Source organism: Nicotiana tabacum, chromosome 20 (assembly GCF_000715075.1).
Source record: "Nicotiana tabacum cultivar K326 chromosome 20, ASM71507v2, whole genome shotgun sequence".
Lineage (NCBI taxonomy): Eukaryota > Viridiplantae > Streptophyta > Magnoliopsida > Solanales > Solanaceae > Nicotiana > Nicotiana tabacum.
In genome coordinates this window covers 147,044,771-147,068,248 of record NC_134099.1, presented here as the reverse complement: position 1 = coordinate 147,068,248, position 23,478 = coordinate 147,044,771, and the positions used below count along the sequence as shown (strand labels likewise).

Sequence of the window (23,478 nt, the reverse complement as noted above, 5' to 3'; positions counted from 1 at the left end):
GCTGATGATCTGATGATATTCTGCAAAGGTAATACTAGTTCTGTGAATAGAGTGATGGAAGCCCTAGATCACTTCAGTAAAGCTTCAGGATTGATTGCCAACATGGAGAAGTCAAATATCTTTGTAGCTGGGGTTGAAGATGAAATTAAAGCACAGTTGCTGAGTAGAATAAATTTCACTGAATGAGTGCTTCCTATCAAATATTTGGGACTGCCTCTATCACCTAAGAGATGGAATAAGATGGACTGGTAGATGCTGATTGGAAAGATCACACATAGAATTAGTGTCACATATTCTAAACAGTTGTCATATGTAGGAAGGCTTCAAGTAGTAAATGCTATCCTATTCTTTATCCATAGCTTCTGGGGGAATGTTTTTATCCTCCCTCAAAGTGTGGTGAAAGGAGTAGACAGGTTACGCAGAGAGTATTTGTGGGGCAAAAAGGAGGAGATGAGGAAAGTTGCCTTAGTTGCATGAGATAAAGTTTGTTGTCCTAAAAGCATGAGAGGTCTAAACATCAAGGGATGTAAGGAATGGAATATAGCTTCAATTGGAAAACTTGTATGGCAGTTAATATTGAACAAGGAGTCTCTTTGGGTAAGGTGGGTTCATGGGGTTTTATATGAAGTCAAATCAAGATATATGGACACATTCACCACCTTTAGATAGCAGCTGGTACTGGAGAAAGCTAAACTCAGTAAAAGAAGGGATGAGGGAGTGGTACTCACAGGGCAGATACATTCTAAATCCTGCAGGGGAGTACTCTATTAATCACAACTATCTTGCAATAATTGGTAGACAACAGAAGCTGGAAGTTGCAGATTTAGTATGGACAGCAGTAGCTCAACCTAAACACAGATTCATAGGTTGGCTAGCAACACTAGAGAAATTGCTGACAAAGGATAGGATGATTGGGATGCAAATACAGGTTGAAAATGTTCACTGTATTTTGTGTAATGAGGATGCATTGGAATCTCAGGATCATTTGTTTGCTAAATGTGGATGGATAACAGCAGTAAGGCAAGAGTTGAACACATGGACAGGGCATGATGTACAATATACAAGAGTGAAGCAAATGTTGGAGCAGATAAAAGGAAGCACTGAAAACAGTTCAAAAAAGAAGTGATTGCTGCAGTGTACTTAGCGATGGTATACTATACATGGAGAGCAAGAAACACAAAAAATTTTCAAGGAAGGAATGTAAATATTGAAGAGGTAGTTATACAAATCAAGAGAGAAGTGATAGAAAGGATAGATTTACTTCAACAGTCAAAGAAAGCACAGAAATGTAGGAATTTTATTAGACAGATTACTTGTAATTAGATTTTTCTGTTTGTAGGAGGCCTAATTTTTGAGTTCAGGAAATTAGGTGCTCTATAAGTGTAATTGTTGTTGATGTTAATGGTAATTTCACATTGTTACCCAAAAAAAAATGAGGACAAATAGATGCTTCTTTCCCAATTTTGGTCTCAACCACGCTGCTGTCAGCTATCTACAATCTCTCCAACACTTAAAACTTAGTGGTTGCAAAATCAATTTAACAAAGATCACCACATGCAACTAACGGTGTACAGTGTTGACCCTGTTGAATTATTTTTATGTCTTTTTAATTTCGTTAAGAGAAATAATGACACCCCTAGGCTCAAATTATATGGAAATGCATTAGCCCTCGAAACCTATTCAAGACCCCATGAGATTTCCATGCACTAACAGATAGAGGAAAAAGGCTATGGATTAACGAAATGGTTTGATCATTTTGGCTTTTCCAGTTCAATAGTTTCTGCCAATCCCCAGCCTTGTTGTGGATGACGAATGCTTTTTTGGCATGTACTGCTATTTAAGTGCTACTAGAGTATAGATCTAAAAACAAAGATTTCCTCTTCTTATGCTGCCTACAGAGGAAGAGAGAAAAAAGGAACAGGATACTCGCTTCATCATGATATAATGAAAAAACAGCTGGAGTACAGTTCCAGTTTTATTTTTTATTTTTATTTATTTATTTTTTGTGGTCTAATAAGAAAATCAATATGCATGTTCAATATGTATTCCTAGGTTGCTATACCTGGTTATTTATGGAATTCCAAGCTCACAATGAGCATCTTTTAATAGATTATTGGAGAACCAATAGTAAAATAATTTGAGGGAGATCTATAAGAGATGACACTCATGATCTCATGAAACTGAACACGACAAATTAGTTTCGTAAATGGACCGTTATCATCCCTTCCAATTTAGAAGGGTAGAATGCCCTCATGGAAAGAGGAGAGTACAGAAATATTATTTCACAACTAGCTTTCGAACAAGAATAATGACCTGGTTGATATAAGGCTCCATCTGATGCAATAGTTCATACCCCTGTACATGACGTAGTATCTTAGATTCAGTCATGACGTACTCCATAATGTGAATAACTCTTACATTTCATCATTTCAAGACCTGTTTGCCACTCAAAAGAAAACAGAAAATGACCTGTTTGAAATACTGAAGATGAGCATCCATAGTCAAGCTAACAGCTTCCAAAAATTCGTACTTCTTTTTGGCCTCAACAGAAGAAAGAGCTCCAACCTGATCTTGTTTTGACGAATTGCAAATATTAGATGGTTGCTATTTGTCAACTGAATCATTATTTAGTTACTGACTCCCAAAGAATGTACATACATAAATATGTCTATAGGTGTGTTTGGGAGGAGGGCTGGAATTGAAAAATCGCAAATTAACTTAGTTTACTAGATTAAAGCGGGCATGCTCAAAAGCCGACCTTGCATAGTAAAGTTCCTGGAGCAGATCTCCACCAAATTAGAATTTAAAAGAGAATAGTTACCCATAAACTACCTGATCAATCAATTACACAAACAGGGAAACTGATCTTCAATTTTAAGAACCAATATGTGGTACCTCCTCAATGGCTGCAGCTATATCCATCCTAGTACTTTTCCTCAATGATAGGAACTTCTCGCGGACCTGAACAAAAGCAGTATAGGGTATTTTCAGTAGGCTATAACCCAAACAAATGTCAAGATATTTCCATATGTTTAGACAAGGGAGCAAGAAGTAGAATTAGAAAGGCCATCTTCTGTGCTGGATCCTGTAACCAAGGATATTAGGATCTTGAACATCTATCATAGCAGAAAGGAAATATCCAAAAATCCATTATCTGAAAATCTCCATATTGAAACGATAAAATTTTACTAGATCCAAATGAGTAAATGTTTGACAATGGGGACAAATGTCAACGTGAAATAGGAAATCTTTTCCGACAAACAGCAAAACGAACTCAATCACTCTGCGTCGCCTATCCTTTCAGTAATGGTATTCAAGAGTGCTAGTTAAGTCAGCCATTTCAAAGGGGAAGGACATTTATCGAACTAGGCAACAATTACATTCAGTTTCAATTAGAAATCGCTCCATTATAAAAATAATTGTACTTGTCAAATTGAATGAGTTATTCTCATAAAAACATGCAAGTCAATCACAAAAAAGATATGCAGTGTGACTAAAGGGATGTTGTATCCACCTGATCATAAGCTACATCAGCTTTGTCAAAACGCTTCCGAGATTCCTGAAAGTTATATTGGAAAGTCATACAATTATGTATATATATATATATATGTATATATATATATATATATATATATATGTGTGTGTGTGTGTGCAAGGCAAGAGTGGGAGAAATGAAAAAAGAGATGTAGATGGTTGACATGGGAAAATTGGGTTGTTTAAGATCAGACTGGGCTGGTCAAATAAAGGTTGAGTATGAAACATAGCAAAAACTAACCCACTGAATGTTATTGGTGGGTCAAAATTGATTCCATTCAACCCACTGATAATTAGTTTCCACTGCAGACAGGGGCGGATTCAGGGGGCGGAAGGGGTTCACGCGAACCCCGCCGAAAAATTACACAGTGTATATAAGGCAAAATCTGTTTCTTACCTCTATATATTAAGTTTTGAATCCCCTTAGCACAACCCAAAAGTGCAGTTTAGTGGTCATGGGAGTTCAAAACCTTCATAAGGTCATAGGTTCAATTCCAACTAGCTACAAAATATTTTTGAACCCCCTTTGTGGAGATCCTGCCTCCGCCACTTCAAGAAATTTTCCAGTTGAAATACAATGTCATGAAAGTAAAAACTAACTATTTATCAAAAAGTCAAAAATATACCTATTTAGAAACTACATGCGAAATGTTACAAATTAATATGTCTTTAATTTATTATAACAAATTAGGCAAAATTTGATATAATAAATACATTTGCTTAATTTATAACTCAATCTGAAACAGAGAACATAAAACTCATTTCAGAAGCTTTAAGAGAAAAAGTTTCCTATTTAGTTAGGAAGCCTTATGGCCTAAGTAGGACCCATGGCACGGGAATAATGGGAAATTTTACCACGTCTTTGGTTTTTCGAATTTAGTTAGAGCCATAAAGCCTGGCGGAAGATTCAGCCAATTTTACCTTGACTTGATGATCAATGCTAGCCATATGTAGTAATCGATCATTTAATATTTGCTTTACCTAAGAAAAAAATTGAAGGTGTCAGTAAAAGATACTAACCAGACAATGATATTTCAAAAGTCACACACCATAGTAACTTAGACCTTGCTGTCAAAAGAAAATTCTAGAATAGGTATATGCACTTCTAAAGTCAGATTGGCATAGGAAAGTTAAAACACTTTTTAAGTAATGTAGCAAATTAACAAAAAATCAATGCATAGAAATTTGGGAATCAAATATGATAATGCAGAACAAAAGACTCTAAATCACCACTAACACTTCGATAAATGGCATAATGGCTGAACAACAGATAATATAGGGAGGCAATTGCTACCTGTGATCGAAGAACTTCTTTGTATGTTCCAATCTCTCTCAGGGCGATAGCAAATTTAACCATATCAGAGCCTAAGAATGCAAATCACATGTATCAATATAAATTGGCTGAGGAATTTGACTCTAGATTCTTTGTTAAGTAGAGCTTACTGCAGAAAATCAATACAATGTTTGCAAACAAGGTTAATTGAGCTTGACAAGGATAGCAAAAGATGCAAATTTGTTCCATACTTCCATTCACCTTTTAACTTTTAGCTAATAATAGAAACACCAGAAGTTGATTAAGAAAAATCAGTGATAACATCAATTCATAACTTAGAATTTAGAAATTGCTACATACTATTTGTGGATAAGTAGTCCTATATCCTAACAAAATACTTCCTATGAGAAATGAGGTTTTTGTTGGTCGTAAGTGTCCTCTAGATGATGTCTTCGCAAGTGTAACCTCTATATAGTTAACTTTCTCATGATGTTCATGTTTTTGTTGTCTGTGTTCAACAATGTCTTCCCATGAATGTCTTCACAAGAGTAGATCATTTATATGGCAAGTTGTACGCAAAGATAAAGACAAAATGGAACCTCCAAATGAAACACCAACAGGATCAGTGTGCCCTCCTCCAAAGGTTTCAAGAGAACTCGCAAAAGCTATGTCTCTATCATATGCTTCCCCAAGACCTTCTCTATAAATTCGAAAAAAGAATGAATGAATCTTATAAACAACACAAAACTTGTGCAAGAGTTAGGATTATTTATGGAATAAAATCTTACAAAAACAATTTCAAATTCTAACTTTGATGTTTGATGACATCCTTGAAAAGAAGATCATATATCTATTTGCATTAAGTGTACATAGTGGTGCGACATTTTATACTCATTAAGTGGAACACACTGCAGTAGTCCATCCATAAGCCCAAATAGTTCGAAGACGCAAATGTTGAAAGATACAATCAGGTAAGCAAGTACAAAATTACTTGCCAAAGGAACTTCAATTAAGCGAAGGAGGGATATAGAAGATAGAGGAAAAGCACTGTCAAATGAATACAGATAGGAATAAGACCATAATATGCTTTGCAGATAAAATTGGATGTAATATAACAATAATCTGATAATGAAACTGAATGGGACTTAAAACTGTTAAAAGAAGAGGATTAACATACAGATTGATGAACATCTAACATACTGGGCATCAAGTGAGATGATGAAGTGAGGCTTGGAGATTAAACCTTCTATGTTGCACTTCCACGACTATCTATTTTCTTTATTCTTCTCATCAATACCCTAATCACAATGTCAAAATCTACTCAGGTCATGTTAGGACATGGAAAATCCTTCATTTCTTTTTTAATCCCTCATGGTGTATGTGCTCTTAAAACCTAAAGATTAAGGATGTGCTGTTAGCAGAAAGTCATAAATACACTAATATAAGATTCTGTTTAAACGATTCTACGTGTTGATTGAGCACAATATGACTTATTACACATTCTTGCAATGTGCTACGGCAAGGGCAATATTTCATGAAATTTTTTTCTTCCTATGTCCCAAAAAGAATGGCCAGGTTCGAGGTATGAGGATCAACACATCTAATTTTCAGCGTAAATGCGAATAAAAATCCTGAAACTACATAAAAAGTACAGTAGATAACAATTGTTGGAGTCAAAAATATTTCAAAATGTTTTAAAAATCATAGCAAAAGACAGCACCGTTCGACTCTCCAAATAGTAATAGCACCATATAAAATGGAACAGAGGGAGTATAACAAGATATTATAAAAGTTTGGGGCTATGATAAGATAAGAATGGTAAGATTTTACGAAGTTGTATTCAATTTTTTAGAAGATGATGTATGAAATTGCTACCCTTATGTGCAAAAAAGTTAAAATACTTTTTGCTGCTAGAGCTTTGTTATTGAGTTTCTTGTTGTTATCCATACAGACCTTCCTCTCTTCCAACCGTTATTCTCTCTTCTCTGCTAATCCCTTTATACATAAGAACCACTTAATAATGAAGCGTGCCGTGCAACACAACTAATGAAGACAAGTTGATAGAGCAACATAAAGAGACTTACGTGTACTTTCGACATCCTTTATAAAACTTTAGACATTTATCCCTCAACAATTCGGAATCTTCCTCCAAAGCTTGGATCTGTTCCACCAAGTACAATATTTAAGGACCCACACTCGTGGTCAGAGAAAATTAGAAATGATTAGCATATTCTTCAGCCTACAGATATCCATATTAAACTAAAACACGCCATGGGAAAGGCTTAAGCTTTTATGTGAGCCAAAGTCATATCAAACTGCATCTAGAAAATTCACACAGGACTAGATACACCACCTAGCATCTAACTAATGACTATACCACATATAAGTAATAATTGCATTTAAATCTTAGACAACATGTTTTCATGCTGATAACATGGAAAACAAGTCTCCAAGTCTCTACTAATGGAATGATATCCTTTGCAACCTCTGTTCCATACACTATAATTCCTTGGTTCCCCCTTCAAAAACACCTTAATCATGATAACCTCACAGTTCATACCAGGCAAACCACGGTCGGGAAATGCACTCAACAATAATAAGGTTTTCAGTTATACACACACACACACTTACTTTGTCAACATACATAAGTACATACTTTATCGACATACACTTCACTTCTTAAGACTACACGATCTAGTTTTAATATAAAACTAAAAAAGAAAGAAAATGGGTAAAAGAGAAATAAAGAAGTATGTCCATAATTGAAGAACTAAAGTATTACTATAGTAGTATTGATATTCACAAGCACAAACCTCAAAAAGTCAAAGTTTAAACTAACAATAAAATAAAAGGTTTGATTGCTCATCTTTCATCTACATCTTACTTTAAACCTCAGAAAGTCAAAGTATCTATCAATCAAATTTTAAATAGAAAAAAAATTAGTCAAATGTTGATTACTCTGCAGTTATCCAAGCAGAAAACGTTCAACCAAAATTCATGAATTACTATTCATTTGGCAGAAACTTATTGTAATTTCTTAACAACTAATCATCATGAGGCTACATGCACACTGTTATGAATGAAAATAACGTGTTGAGGACGTATTGGGAAATTTAGCAAGTTATGTGCGGGACCCAGGTTAGAGAATGTTTAAATAGCAGTAGGTTAGTAAAATAAAGTAGACAATTGTATTGTGAAGTTCCTTTCCCCTCCTGTGAGTGTGTCTTCTCACCCCCTTTCTATTTCTGTATGTCTGGCTTCTCTTTCCCTTCTGGTTATGCTCCCTTGTTCCTCTAATTCTATTAGTATTTCTTGCTTCCACTGTAATTCAATTCAGTAATAATAATATACAAGTATGTGTTTGTGTTGAGAACTTGGGTTCATTACATTGGTGCTTTCATCGTTCATACTCCAGTCCCAATGGTGATTTTAGATAGATTCAGTGGAGGCGACCCAGAGGATTGGATTTTTCGGGCTGAACGATACTTCATCTTTCGTGGTTTCTCTGAGAAGGACTGGTTATTTCTCGCTTACCTCTACCTTGATGGCGATGCATGGGCTTGGTTCGATTGGCTATATCGGAACAATCAATTTTGGGATTGGAAGCATTTCACTGAGAAGTTAATCATGTTGCGGAAGCCAAATGTATATAGTGTGAATAAGTCACAACTACTATACCAAAAATTATGACAACCACCAAATAATAAATAAGACAATAAAGCAACAATAAAAGGAACACCAGAATTTACGAGGTTCGGCTAATTTTGCCTACTCCTCGGACACAACCAATATTTTATTTCACTCCAAAAATACAAGTGAAATAATACTAAAGAGAGAAGATACAAATGTCTTAAACAGATGAGAAGACAAATGAGAGGTGTATATAAATCCTAAACATTAAGTCTTCTTTTATAGGGGAAAAATCCCCCCAACCCTTCTTTTCCCACCGATGTGGGACAAAAGATTTGCCAAATTCAACAAATCTCCACCTTGGCAAAATTCCACATCTTCAATCTTCTCTCAATAACAAATTTTGGTTGTGTCTTCATCTTCAATCTTCAGTGTTCAACAATGTTGATCAAATCCAAACAATGTTGAAACTTGACCGCATTCACCACCTTTGTCAGCATATCAGCAGGATTCTCTGTAGTATGAATTTTCTTCATCGTGACTCCACCTTCTTCTATGATTTCTCGTACGAAATAATACCGAACATCAATGTGCTTCGTCCTTGCATGATAAACTTGGTTCTTCGCTAATTGAATAGCACTTTGACTATCACAAAAAATTGTGATACCTTTTTGTTCAACACCAAGCTCCTTTAGCAATCCTTGAAGCCAAATTGTCTCCTTCACAGCCTCTGTAATAGCCATGTACTCTGCCTCTGTTGTAGACAAAGCAACTGTTGACTACAAAGTAGACTTCCAACTAACTGGTGCCTTTGCAAAAGTAAACACATAACCAGTAGTTGATCGTCGTTTGTCCAGATCACCCGCAAAATCTGAGTCACAATATCCAACTACAGACTGATTGTCTTCCTGCTCAAAAACTAACCCGACATCTACAGTATTATGAATATACCGTAGAATCCACTTCACAGCTTGCCAATGCTCCTTCCCTGGATTATGCATATATCTGCTAATAACTCCAATAGCTTGTGAAATGTCAGGTCTCGTACAGACCATTACATACATCAAGCTACCAACAGCATTTGCGTATGGTACCTTTGACATATACTCTCGTTCAACTTCATCCTTTGGCGACATAGTAGTACTCAGCTTAAAATGGGGAGCAAGTGGAGTACTAACTGGCTTAGTCTTGTCATCTATGCCAAAACGTTGAAGTACTCTCTTCAAATATTCCTTTTGAGATAAACAGAGTTTCTTTGAACGTCTATCTCTTATTATCTCCATGCCAAGAATTTTCTTTGCCTCACCTAGATCCTTCATCTCGAACTCCTTCTTCAGTTGAATCTTCAACTTATCAATTTCTTCCGAATTCTTGGAAGCTATCAACATATCATCAACATATAGGAGAAGATATACAAAGGATCCATCTTTAAGCTTGCGCAAATACACACAATGATCGTATTTGCTTCTCTTGTACCCTTGCCGCAACATAAACTCGTCAAATCGCTTGTACCATTGTCTAGAAGATTGTATCAATCCGTACAACGATTTTTCAAGTTTGCACACCATATTTTCTTTTCCAGCAACTTTGAATCCTTCTGACTGAGTCATGTAGATTTCCTCCTCCAAGTTTCCATGTAAAAACGCAGTTTTTACATCCATCTGAACTAGTTCCAAATCCAATTGTGCTACCAAAGCCAACATAATTCTAATGGAGGAATGTTTTACAACTGGAGAAAACACTTCATTGTAATCAATTCCCTCCTTTTGAGCATATCCTTTGGCCACCAATCTTGCTTTGTAGCGAACATCTACTTGGTTAGGAAATCCTTCCTTCTTTGCAAATACCCATTTGCACCCAATTGCTTTCTTTCTCTTCGGGAGATTGGCCAATCTCCATGTATGATTCTGATGAAGGGACTGTATTTCATCATTCATGGCAATCCTCCACTTATCTTCTTCTAAACTTTGGACATCGTCTTTATAAGTAGTAGGAACATCATCAGCTACAATTGAGGTTGCACAAGCAACCGTCTCTATGAGACGAACAGGTTTCGTTATTGTTCTTTTTGGCCTGCTGGTTGCTATTGATTCAAGTTGTTATTGAGGTTCCTGAGTTGGAATCTCCTCTACTGGCTCTCCTTCCAGAGGATAATCTTCATTTGTTTCCTCCTCTGCTTCTTGTGTAGGAAAAATAAATTTTCCCTCAAACTCCACCTGCTTAGAAGCACCTTTATTTTGTTTGGTATCTTCTGTTACCTTATTTACCATAGCAGATTCATCAAAGATAACATCCCTGCTGAATATTACTTTCTTTGTCATAGGACACCATAAACGATATCCTTTGACTCCAGAAGTAATTCCCATAAAAATAGCCTTCTTTGCCCTTGGATCCAATTTTGACTCTGTCACATGATAATATGCAGTTGAGCCAAACACGTGCAAAGAGTCATAATCTACAGCAGGCTTTCCATACCATTTTTCAAATGGTGTCTTGCCATCAATAGCAGCAGATGGTAAGCGATTAATGAGGTGGCATGCATATGTAACTGCCTCAGCCCAAAATTCTTTGCCCAAGCCAGCATTGGACAACATACACCGTACCTTCTCCAGCAAGGTCCGGTTCATACGTTCGGCCACTCCATTCTGTTGTGGTGTATGTCTAACAGTAAAGTGTCGGACGATGCCATCATTTTCACAGACCTTATTGAAATGATCATTTTTGTATTCACCTCCATTGTCTGTGCGAATACACTTGATCCTCCTGCCTGTTTGATTCTCCACCATCGTCTTCCATTTGAGAAAAATTCTCAGCACTTCATCTTTGCTTTTCATTGTATACACCCATACTCTTCGGAAAAAATCATCAACAAAGGTTACAAAATAGTGCTTCCCATCCAATGAAGGTGTTTTGGAAGGACCCCAAACATCAGAGTGTACATAATCCAAAATGCCTTTAGTATTATGGATCGCTGTACCAAATTTAACCCTTGTCTGTTTCCCTTTGACACAATGCTCACAAAACTCCAAGTTGCAAGCCTTGACTCCTTTTAACAATCCTTGATCTGATAGAGTTTTCAAGGATTTTCCTCCAGCATGTCCCAAGCGCATGTGCCATAGCTTGGTTGCTTCTGCCTCTTTGTCGTCACTGGATGTCACTGTCGCTGTCCCAATAACTGTACTGCCACGATAGCGGTACATATTATTATTCTTCCGATTAGCCTTCATTACCACTAGTGCACCGGAGCATACTCTCATCACTCCATTTTCTGCAATGATTTTGAACCCTTTTGATTCAAGGGCTCCCACAGAGATGAGATTCTTCTTCAAACCTGGTACATATCGAACATCTGTTAATGTTCTGATCATTCTATCGTGGGTCCTTAATCGTATTGAACCAATCCCATATGAGGTAAGAGGGCTGTTATCCGCTGTGTGAATAATTCCATATTCTCCTTCTTGAAAATCCACGAACCAGTCCCTGTTGAGACACATATGATAGCTACAAGCCGAGTCCATCAACCATATGTCTGATGATGTTGATGACTCTGTTGTAACTAATGAGAAGTCTGAATCATCACAATCAGCTACATTTGAATCCATAATGGCCTTTCCATTGTTATGTTTGGCCTTATTCTTCAACTTCGGACAGTCTTTCTTCCAGTGCCCTTTTTCTCGACAAAAGGCACATTCATCTTTGCTGGATCTGGATCTTGACTTGGATCTTCCCTTCTTTGTCCTCGTTTGATTTTGAGGACGACCCCTCACAAATAGTGCTTCTCCTTCTCCGCCCTTCTGTTTTTCTCGCTTTCTTTGTTCATAGCTGTACAAAACTGAACAAACTTCTCTGAGAGAAACTTCGTCATTTCCATGGAGTAGAGTAGTTTCAAGGTGCTCGTACTCATCAGGAAGTGACGCCAACAACATCAAGGCCAAGTCACCATCATCATAAATTGTATCCATATTTTGCAAATCTGTGACCAACTTATTGAAACTGGTGATATGTTCATTCATCGTGGTACCAGGAACATAGGTGAAGTGAAACAGTCTCTTCTTCATGTACAATTTATTTTGACTGTTTTTCTTCAAAAATTTATCCTCCAATGCTTTCCATAATTTACTTGCAGAAGTTTCCTTTGTGTATGGATATTTCTGCTCTCTAGCAAGGTAGGATCGAATGGTACCGCAAGCAACACGGTTGATAATTCTCCAATCTTCTTCTCCAATAACATCTAGTTTCTTTTCTTCAATGGCCAGATCTAGCCCTTGTTGAAAAAGGACATCTAGAACCTCGCCTTGCCACATCCCAAAATGTCCGGACCCGTCAAAAATTTCTACCGCAAATTTCGCATTTGACACAATTCTTGTCATAAGCGAAGATGCCAATGATGACGTATTGTTGACACTTGATGTAGATTCTTCTTGTTTATTGTCTCCCATATTTGACACAAATATTATTTAATAGCTGACGACACAAATCAAGATTATTTCCTTTATGATGTAGAAGATCAGACTAAGCTGCAACTACAGAGCATACTCAGACAGAACCTTGACTCAGTTACCAAGATAAATCTTTTATGATGTGGAAGATCAGACTATGCTGCAACCACAGAGCATACTTAGACAATACCATGGCTCTGATACCAATTGTTGCGGAAGCCAAATGTATATAGTGTGAATAAGTCACAACTACTATACCAAAAATTATGACAACCACCAAATAATAAATAAGACAATAAAACAACAATAAAAGGAACACCAGAATTTACGAGGTTCGGCTAATTTTGCCTACTCCTCGGACACAACCAATATTTTATTTCACTCCAAAAATACAAGTGAAATAATACTAAAGAGAGAAGATACAAATGCCTTAAACAGATGAGAAGGCAAATGAGAGGTGTATATAAATCCTAAACATTAAGCCTTCTTTTATAGGGGGAAAATCCCCCAACCCTTTTTTGCCAAATTCAACGAATCATGCATTTTCGGAAGCAAGACATTGTAGATCCGATATGGCGTACAGCCGTTACTGCACCGGCTCGTGGGGACTATGTTGGTTATCCTATCTCGATTCTGACAGAAGCGCGTGTATCTTCCTTTGCTGCTCCGAGCCATAATTCCAACTTGCATAATTTTGCATCTGGAAAATCAGACACACAACAAGTGTTCAACGAAACACTTGCAACAACAAGTCCCGGCATTCATTTTCTTTCCACAGTAAGTTCAATTCCTTATCTACAAGTCCTTGAACTTCATGCTTTTGATGCTCGAGTATCTCATGGAGACAAGTCCACCATTGACGAAGACAAGGTGTTTGATGAAAGTCCCCAGCCGACCACGACTGCTGTAGCATATGATGATATTTCATAAATCTATATTTCCCCTATGGTTGATGAAGAACCAGATTTTGAATCCTTGAATAAGCATACAGACTTTGTAGACGCAACAGAGGCTCTTGATTGTGAAGCTAAATCAATGCAGGAAGGTGCAAATGCCTTTTCTGCTATTCCCTCGGCAGTGGCTCATGGACAAGGTGCTTCTATTTTTTCCGAGCTACAACACTTAATAGAGACGGACAGCAACACAATTCCCGTAGCCAATGGTGTTGCTCATCCAAAAATGCTAGGTCCAACACTCAGCAATGGCCAGGTGTTCGACAAAATTTCTCGATGGAGTGAAACATGCTCACTGATTAGCCTTCAGCTTGCAGGCACCAGGACAACATTTAAGGATGTATTGGATCCCGGTGGTGAACTGCTTTCAATTTTCAATCAATTGTTACTAGTTAACGATTACGTCACTCGATTCCCATTCGACCCCGGGGTGGATTTACTCATTGTGAACCTTGATGGACCTGCTACTATTCTTGGCGTAAATTTAAGCCCTTGAGTCTAACCGGTCATACCGAGTACATGCAGGCAGTACTATTGTTGGGATTTGTTGTCAAGTTGTGCTCATTTGCATTTTCTAACTCTACGACTAAAGTGTGGGATCCCGGACAGAAATGGTATTTATATTCCTACATTTTGCAATTTAATTACTGGCAGTTACATCTCCAGCTTTCCATCACTATTATAATGCTGGAAAAGATCCTTCATCCGACTTGAAAGAGTTGGAACCAGGAGCGACGGTATTACCCTGGAGACAGAACCTTCTTGTTTTGTTATTTGCAGTGCATGCTGAAATTATGTTGCGATACTATGACAAAGATACTTCAGCGAAGTGCGTGCTTAATGCTATAACAGAAAAAGGCGTCGAAGTTTCAGTAGACGAGGTGCTGAAGTTGTTCGATCAAAAATTTCAAAAGGCCGACACAAGGTTTGCAAGAACCAGTACATGTAATATGAGCTATGGACTTATACTGACAATTAACAAACAGATAATAGTTGAGCTCAATGACTTCCTGGTAGTTAAACCATACTGTCCTCACAAGGTTGCTAACCTTTTCTTGGGTGAACACAAGACAAAAGCAGGGGATCTATTTGATGTTGTTGTTATTACTGCCTTCATCGTTCTCTTGCAACTTACATTGGGCACGAATATGCCACAACTTACTAGAGTTCTTAGAGCAACTAAGAGAAGTGATTGTGCCGATAACATTATTCTGTTGCTTTACCGTGATTTTGGAATACATGTCTACAATTGGGTTGACAGAGGGCATATACTCGAGGTTGGTAATTTTTGTTCAGAATTGTTTATAAACAACAGTCGGGCTGGTATATGTGCTAAATATAAATGGTGGTACAAGGCATCAAACGATCAATTTTACTTGAATTACAACAGAAGGAATGGGGATGCACTTGGTGGAATTCTCTATTTTGTTGGTAACGATGATGAAATAATCAACACCGTGAAAACCTGCGAGTGTGAAGATAAAGCAGGTTTAGAGCAAAAGATTGGAGAAATGGATTCAAGGCTCGACAAACTTAAGAAGGAGTTGAGAAAAGTAGTTGCCCTTGAAATTGTTCTTTACTCAATGGTATCTAAGCATGGAAGTTCTGTCTACCAGTTGCACGCGCCTGCCAGGAACTTTTCTAGACTCTACCTTTATGCTTGTAAATATTGGTGTCTAGACAAAAGAGCTACAGTTGCTAAAAATACTGTTTCTGGCCTTGTTTTAGTTTCCATTATCCTAGGAGGCCAAGCTTTTCAGGAGGCTTTGAAGAGATTATGTCCTGTTGTCAATGAATGGATGATGGAACAGTGTGTTGTCAGACTAGATGGGGCTAAGCTCAATATGGTTTTTCATGAGTTAGCCCGTGCGATCCCAGCTGCTGCTCTATGTCTAATAGTTGACTCAAGGGTGTTACATATAATGCTGCTCGGTGGGCCGGGCCTGAACCGGACCGGACCGGGCCCGCGGTCCTAACGGGCCTGGTGGGCCTGGTGGGCCGGTCCTGGGTGGGCCGGTCTTGGTGGGCCTCCTGAGCCCGTCACGGGCTGGTCTCCATGGTTGAGCCCACGAGCCCGGGACCGTTTAGCCCGGGACTGGCAGGCGGGCCTGGGCCGGTCCTGGCGGGCCCAACGGCTATTTTTCAAAAAAAAAAAAAAAAAAAAAACTCCAACGGCCATATTTAAAATCTAGCCGTTTGGGCTGAAAATATGACCGTTTTTTAAGTTAAAAAAATGGCCATTTGGCCCCCAAACTTTATTTTAACCCCAAACTTTATATAATTACACTTTTCCCCATTTCTCAACTATAAATACCCCCTCATTCTTTCATTTTTATTCACCAATTCATCAATATCTCTCAATATCTCTCAATCTCTCTACTACAATTACTTAATTTATTGTTGAAATTTCATGAAAAATTGTGAAGTTGTTGAATTGAAGTTTTCTATACTTAGAATTATTTATAAGCTACAATATATACATAATATACAATATATATACTACAAGAAAATATATAAGAGAATATATATACATAAGATACAATATAATATACTACAAGAAAATATATTATGCGAAAATATATACATAATATACAATATATATACTACAAGACAATATATTATGCGAATATATATACATAATATACAATATATATACTACAAGAAAATATATTTATAAGCTACAATATATACATAAGATACAATATATATACTACAAGAAAATATATAAGAGAATATATATACATAAGATACAATATAATATACTACAAGAAAATATATTATGCTACAATATATACATAATATACAATATATATACTACAAGAAAATATATTATGCGAATATATATACATAAAATACAATATATATACTATAAGAAAATATATAAGAGAATATATATACATAAGATACAATATAATATACTACAAGAAAATATATTATGCTACAATATATACATAATATACAATATATATACTACAAGAAAATATATTATGCGAATATATATACATAAGATACAATATATATACTATAAGAAAATATATAAGAGAATATATATACATAAGATACAATATAATATACTAAAAGAAAATATATTATGCTACAATATATACATAATATACAATATATATACTACAAGAAAATATATTATGCGAACATATATACATAAGATACAATATATATACTACAAGAAAATATATTATTATGCGAATATATATACATAAGATACAATACATATACTAAAAGAAAATATATAAGAGAATATATATACATAAGATACAATATAATATACTTCAAGAAGTGATATTTATGCATGACAATTTAGTGTTTTACTATTGTTTTGTTATTTTCTTTTTCGTCAAGCACTTTAATAATTAGATATACATATATACTACATATATATTTTTAATATAGCCATGATACTACAAGAAATTGTCTTTAAAAAAAAACCGCTAGGCCCGCGAAGCCCACGAGCCCGGCCCGTTAAGCACAGGACCATGTGGGCTTAGGCCCGTCACGGGCCGGTTCCACCCATTAGGCCCACGAAGACCGGGACCGCCAGGCCCGGGACCGCCAGAGCCCGGGACCACGAAGCCCGGGACCGCGAGGCCCGGCCCGTTAGGCCCACTAAGGCCCGGGCCCGGGACAAAATACAGCATTAGTTACATATTCCAACATTGTGCTTTGCAACATTACTCTCATGTGATCCGTTTGATAGCCGTTTTTCAGACCCATTTCTTAATGTAACACCCGATCCACGTTCAAGTCTTGGCATACTCACCGCTATGACATCAATGTTGTTCTACTCGAACCTTGAGGATAAGGTTCTTATTGAGGATGAGGGTATTGTTATGAATGAAAATAACGTGTTGAGAACGTATTGGGAAATTTAGCAAGTTATGTGTGGGACCCAGATTAGAGAATGTTTAAATAGTAGTAGGTTAGTAAAATAAAGTAGACAATTGTATTGTGATCTTCCTTTCCCCTCCTGTGAGTCTGTCTTCTCACCCCCTCTCTATTTCTGTATGTCTGGCTTCTCTTCCCCTTCTGGTTATGCTCCCTTGTTCCTCTAATTCTATTAGTATTTCTTGCTTCCAATGTAATTCAATTCAGTAATAATAATATACAAGTATGTGTTTGTGTTGAGAACTTGGGTTCATTACACACACCAAATCATCACTACCAACGGCAGTAACGGAGCTAAAGGTACGGAAGGTGGCTCAATCAAATTCCCTAATTGGGCCGGAAATTACACTGCAAATAGGGTAAAACATTTTTTTTTTTGTATATAAATAAACTGTTGAATCCGCTTAATATAAGGGAAGCTACTAGGTACAGCATTTAAGCATTTAATGATTCCTAATTCCGTCAGTGACCAACGGTAGCAACCGGCTCTACAAGCAGTATTTTGCACATGGAGATTTGCGTTAATGAACACACACACACAAAAATCACAAGATCAGAATGCTAAAGTTTAAAGAATGAATATTTTTGTTACCTGCTGACGAAACATGGGCGAATCGTCAAGCCTGGCAAACATCATTCCCCCCTGCATCTGACTAAAACCAATATCACTCACTCGACCAACTAATAAACTAGACCGAATAATACAACGTTAGTTTCTGGGCCCAAATTCGAACTGCAGATCAGCCAAATACATTAAGTTAAAAAAAAAAAAAAGGAAGATCAACCAATTACATGATCCCCAGAAAAAAAAAGGCCGACTTAGAAAAACAGACCCCTTATACGTAATTTTTTGTTAAACACTAGGGAGAGCGAGAAAAAAATATGGAAAATATGAAGTGAGATTAGTGTTTTAAGGGAGGTTAACGAAAATGAAGGGAAACAAATTTTGCTGAGCAAATGGGGACCAATGTGCGATATTTCATGGCTGTCACTCAAATACTATAACCCACATCTCCATCTATCTCTTTCGTTTCTCATTGGGGGTTGGTTTTCGTTTTTAATGCAGAAGAGGAAAGCGGTCTGATCTGATGATTTCAACTGTCCAGCGCGCCATGGCATGGCTCGCGCTTCTTCAGTCTATTAGGCTGCGTACAATGTTTTTTTTTTTGTTTTTTCATTTTCCTTATAATATCCCATAAAATCATAAATAATGTTTTCGGTGTAACAACGTCATTTTCTAGAATTTCTTTTTGAAAACATTATATAAATTACTTCAATTAATAATTAATTATTATTATTATTATTATTATTATTATTAATTTTTAATGCACAAAATACACTTGTCTATTTGCTAAATTTGTTAATAACCTTAATAAATATTTTTTATGAAATATTTTTCACTCACTGATTAAATATTCAATTTTTTTCCATGGGATATGACTTCTATCATATCAATACACTTAAATAGATAAGTTTAAGAAAATTTAATGAGGTGGTTGGTTTCCGCCATGCTATTTAAGCTATATTCAATTTTTTTTTTAAAAAATATACTTGTGACTAGTGGTGATAAATTCATGTTATTTACTCCTCCCGCTTCTTATTTTTCTACCTAATCCAATTCAAACGTTGCAAATGGATCTATTGGATAATGCAAAACAAGAAAAATTGTAAGTGGATCTAACAATAGATATTTAATCCAATCCAACCAAATGCTAAATAAACGTAAAAGAGGGTACTACTGAGTTGTACAATAACCATACCAGTTACCACCTGTATATCTGAAGTTTTGTAACTTCAGACTAGCGAGATTTAACTGATTAAATTTACAAAAAATTACGAACTTCGGCTATGCTTTAAATAGGGGTCCTCAAAGTGGCTATCTGTGCACTTCCCGCCAAACCCAAGCCCAATAAAAGGTACATAAGGGAAGCCCATAAGTTTTTCCAGTCCATAACATAAAGGGAACCCGTTTCGACCCGCCCTCCTATTTCCCGCGCATCCTTCGCAATCGGCACCTAGTTTGCGAGTGCAACTATACTCTAACAATTCTCCTACTACAATGGAGGATATCGACGGAGGAGAAATGGCAAGCGAATTAGACAGAGAAGAGGAAGAATCAGCCACCGACTTACTCCGTGATCGATTCCGATTATGCACTATTTCCATTGCTGAAGCCGAGGGTAGTTTTTTTTTTTAGTTTTCAAAACACATACAGTAATTTCGAATTTTTCAATTTTCAATTTTCAATTCGGTCTTTAATTTGTTTGTTTTGGTGTATAACTGTTTAAGTGCAGCGAAACAATGTGGTATGGAGGTTTCTCAACCGATTATGGCTTGCATTTCTGATTTAGCCTTCAAGTTTGCAGGTACTTTTTATCGTTTCTACATATATACATGCATTTAGTTTGGAGAATTCAAATTTTGAAGGCACTGGTGCAACACTTAAAGTGCAAACATTTTTTTACACATTTTATTTAAATTTTCCATATACATATATATTGTCTAAGCAAGACAGTGAATACATGTGCACCTGGCTTTTAACACATTTGGTTGTTCGGTCAAAAATAATAAAAGTCGCGAGCCAAATATACAAAAACTATACTTTGATTATGTATAAAATATGTATACATTAATTTACAAAAACATATAAATTTGCTGGCTATTATTTTGGAACACGGCTATACTGTGTAGATTTCCCCTGCTTATATGCTAGATTCCCATTGTGGGCACCCGCTTCACGACCCATGTCCTGTGTTATTTCTTTGTCCTTTTCTTTTGCTTCTGGTGTTGATATTCTAGAGAAATTTTGATTTCCATTAGATTGTTGATGATGGTCATAATTTGCTCAAATGTTTTTCCAATTAGACACTGTTAGCAAAATATGGTTGAGTTTTCATTCTGGAAATCTCAAGCTTCTGTATGTCTCTTGCTAAATGTGGAATAAGGATGCTTAACAGTTGATTATAGATGATGTATTTATGTATCAGAATTGCAAGGACCTCACCCTGATAATACTTAATCTAGAATATGACAAAATGGGGATTTCTTTTATAAGATAAGTTCAAGTTTGTTAGTTGGTTAGGATTAGTTTATTTAATCTTATCAATAGCCCTTTGTTTCGATAGCAATGAGGTTCCATCCCATCTTGGTTTATTCCTATTCTCACAAGAGGCTGGAGGGCTAAGGAAAATACATATAGACTTTAAGCAAATTTGATGTGACATGAGATATGGAGAACTTATAAGGAAAAGAAAAATGCCCTCAGATAAAGAGATATCGGTGGTTGTTTCATAGGATATTCAACATTCACTTTCTTTTGATTGTGGATGGCACCTCCAATCTAATGGGGTGATATGCTGACCCTGCATGTTGACACTCTCTGCAATTTCCATCACGAAGATTTCATTTGCCACTTAACACGAAGACTGTTTTATTTTCAATGTGTACAGTTATGCACTAAGGATACAGACACAGAAGGCATAAAAAAAGGTGCCACTATATGTAGTAGGCAAATTCTAGTCTGTTCTATGTGTGTATAGATGTGTGTATCAATCTTATTGATCTCGTTTTTACTGGCTGGTCTGTTTTGTACAAAATCCCATACCCTACAAACTCCATGCAATCTTCAAAACTGTCACCCAGTGTAGCTGCTAGTTTGAAAACTGTAATTCCTGCAAATTCCGCAAGAGCATTGCAATAGCTTCTGTTGGAATGGATGAATTGATTCTCACCAAACAAAGCACATTGAAATTAGACTAGAATTCCATAACATCAAAGCAATAAGAAAATAAGTGTTTGAACAAAAAAAACAATAACTTGGGGCTCTTGAGGTGGCTGCATCAAGGAGCAGCGGTGGATGGCGGTAAAGGTAGTTTACTAGTTGCGATGATGTGCTTTGGAGGATGGTGGTAGTGAATAGAGTAGTGGTAAAAAGTCACATTTACAGGAATATTTAAATAAACATCTTCTTTATGATTTTAAGACTTTTTATAAGATTTGAATGAACCAGATCTAGCAAGAGCAAACAAGTGGTCGTTAGAAAAAAAAAATCACTTAATGGGTTGAGATGTTAATTATTCAGATTCAGACCTTATTAAGTTGAAACAAATTAGGCCTTAGTTGTCTCATTGCTGTTTGATTGAATTTCATATTCAGGCATGTCTATAATTGTATATCTTGATTGCTGAAGCACTTAACTTACAGAGTACTTTTTCTTGAGAGCAGAACAGCTAGCAAAAGACCTTGAATTATTTGCCCAGCATGCTGGTCGTAAGTCCGTAAACATGGAAGATGTTATTCTTTCCGGTGAGTTCATCTGTAAATGTAATAGGTACAGCAGATCGTGGACATCAGTCCTTATAAGCACAAGTTAGCGTTATCTACTTGGCCTTGTCAATACTAGCAATCTAGCTTTATCTGCTTTTATTAATTTTACAGTCAGCTTTCCAGTTACTAAGAGTATTTTACAAGCTTTACTTAGCAATTTGCTTCACAAGCAATGCTGCTTCATGTATATAGAACCGTGGTGTTTCTCACCAGTTTGCAAATATATATTGTGTGTGTCCTTAATTTTCTTTCCCACCTTGTCGTAAGAAAGATTGATAATCATTTGCTACTACTGTCAATTGTTGCAAAATTGATAAGTTTGCCGTTAGCACAACTCATTTTAGGTTCATTCAAGACTATTCAATTTGCCATAAAATGTTTCTTGTCCGCGCAGTTCATTTTCAAAATTGATTTAACATTGCTCCTATTTTATGAACCCATGAACTACTAATTTTTCTTAATATGTACTTCATAGCACATCGGAATGATCACCTGGCTGCCTCATTGAGGTCCTTCGGCAATGACCTAAAAGCAAAAGAGCCCAATTTGGAGAGGAAGAAGAAGAAGAGTTCCAGAAGGGAAGATAAAGTTGTTCGAGATGTACTTCGTACTCCAGACTATTAGATTAGAGGCATGGCCAGTTTCACTATGTAGTCCAATAGCCTAATAGCTTGGTGAGAGCAGCATCTGTGCAGCACTCACAGCTTTTTAAGGTAAAAACAGGTTGGCAACATCATTGAAAAGCTACCTCAAAATAGCGCCTCAAGTGCAACATGGTGCGATAAATCTGGAGAATAGCAAAGCAACTAAAAGAATGTGGTCTGATAGTATTTATGATGTTGTAAAACCTTTCATATTTGTACTATAAAAAAAGTTTTGGATTTGAGCTTCCACCTCACATTAGTCTGGGCGGAGCTCACACCTTGGAACTTGGAATAGTATGAAAAATATCCGTGCCATGCTAGGCACATAATTTAGCTGCTGATTAGCATTCTTTGTACATGAATTAAAGCACTTTTGCATGAATCGAGTATTTTCTGTGAAAGTAATCAGTTGATAAAAGATTATCGAGCTTTTTTTAGCGGTGATTAGAATTCTAACCAAGCTATCTGAGCAATCCATCCTAGAGCCAGATAAGTTCCATCAACAATAGCCAATGAGGGATAATCGTTGTTAAAATCATTCATCAGTTGATTACGTTTTGGAAAAAGTACCTCTCATTATCTATATCAACAGCCACGCAAGAACCAATGGAAAGGATTTTGACATCCTTATTAAGGTATGAAGCAGAAATGGTCACCACCTACTGCCCTTTCCTATGCAGATTGATTTGGTCTGGCATAATCAGGAAGAGATTTACATAAACTGTTATTGTTCGGTAATCTCTTTTTATATTAGCAAATAGGGGTTGGCTTTCCTTTTT

General features: G+C 36.5%; 2 protein-coding genes across 7 annotated transcripts in view; one reads left to right on the top strand and one right to left on the bottom strand.

Annotated features, from left to right (window-relative positions):
• LOC107784386 (ADP-ribosylation factor GTPase-activating protein AGD1) overlaps positions 1 to 18,622 on the bottom strand; it is a 43,617-nt gene extending 24,995 nt beyond the window's left edge. For all 6 annotated transcript variants that reach the window (XR_012703606.1, XR_012703608.1, XR_012703607.1 and 3 more), the window contains exons 1-9: positions 18,322 to 18,622; positions 6,892 to 6,968; positions 5,407 to 5,507; positions 4,829 to 4,899; positions 4,456 to 4,515; positions 3,515 to 3,559; positions 2,896 to 2,961; positions 2,470 to 2,565; positions 2,314 to 2,355 (exon numbers count right to left, since the gene is read on the bottom strand). Coding sequence is in view for 3 of the 6 variants with exons in the window: in XM_016605523.2 (XP_016461009.1) it covers positions 2,314 to 2,355; positions 2,470 to 2,565; positions 2,896 to 2,961; positions 3,515 to 3,559; positions 4,456 to 4,515; positions 4,829 to 4,899; positions 5,407 to 5,507; positions 6,892 to 6,968; positions 18,322 to 18,378 (615 nt within the window). In the remaining 3 variants the exon portion in view is untranslated. The remainder of the gene's footprint in view (positions 1 to 2,313; positions 2,356 to 2,469; positions 2,566 to 2,895; positions 2,962 to 3,514; positions 3,560 to 4,455; positions 4,516 to 4,828; positions 4,900 to 5,406; positions 5,508 to 6,891; positions 6,969 to 18,321) is intronic.
• Positions 18,623 to 19,703: 1,081 nt separating this feature from the next.
• On the top strand, positions 19,704 to 23,095 carry LOC107784370 (protein MHF1 homolog). The gene is made up of 4 exons (XM_016605502.2): positions 19,704 to 19,909; positions 20,024 to 20,095; positions 21,954 to 22,034; positions 22,531 to 23,095. The coding sequence occupies exons 1-4, from the start codon at positions 19,789 to 19,791 to the stop codon at positions 22,677 to 22,679; spliced, it is 423 nt and encodes a 140-aa protein (XP_016460988.1). The 5' UTR covers positions 19,704 to 19,788; the 3' UTR covers positions 22,680 to 23,095.
• The last annotated feature ends 383 nt before the right edge of the window (positions 23,096 to 23,478 follow it).

Bases quoted from the DNA above. Each gene is read 5' to 3' on its own strand.
- LOC107784370 (XM_016605502.2), top strand. From the start codon at position 19,789: ATGGAGGATATCGACGGAGGAGAAATGGCAAGCGAATTAGACAGAGAA. The intron at 19,910-20,023 runs GTAGTTTTTTTT...GTTTAAGTGCAG, and splicing joins TTCCATTGCTGAAGCCGAGG to CGAAACAATGTGGTATGGAG. The intron at 20,096-21,953 runs GTACTTTTTATC...TCTTGAGAGCAG, and splicing joins TTTAGCCTTCAAGTTTGCAG to AACAGCTAGCAAAAGACCTT.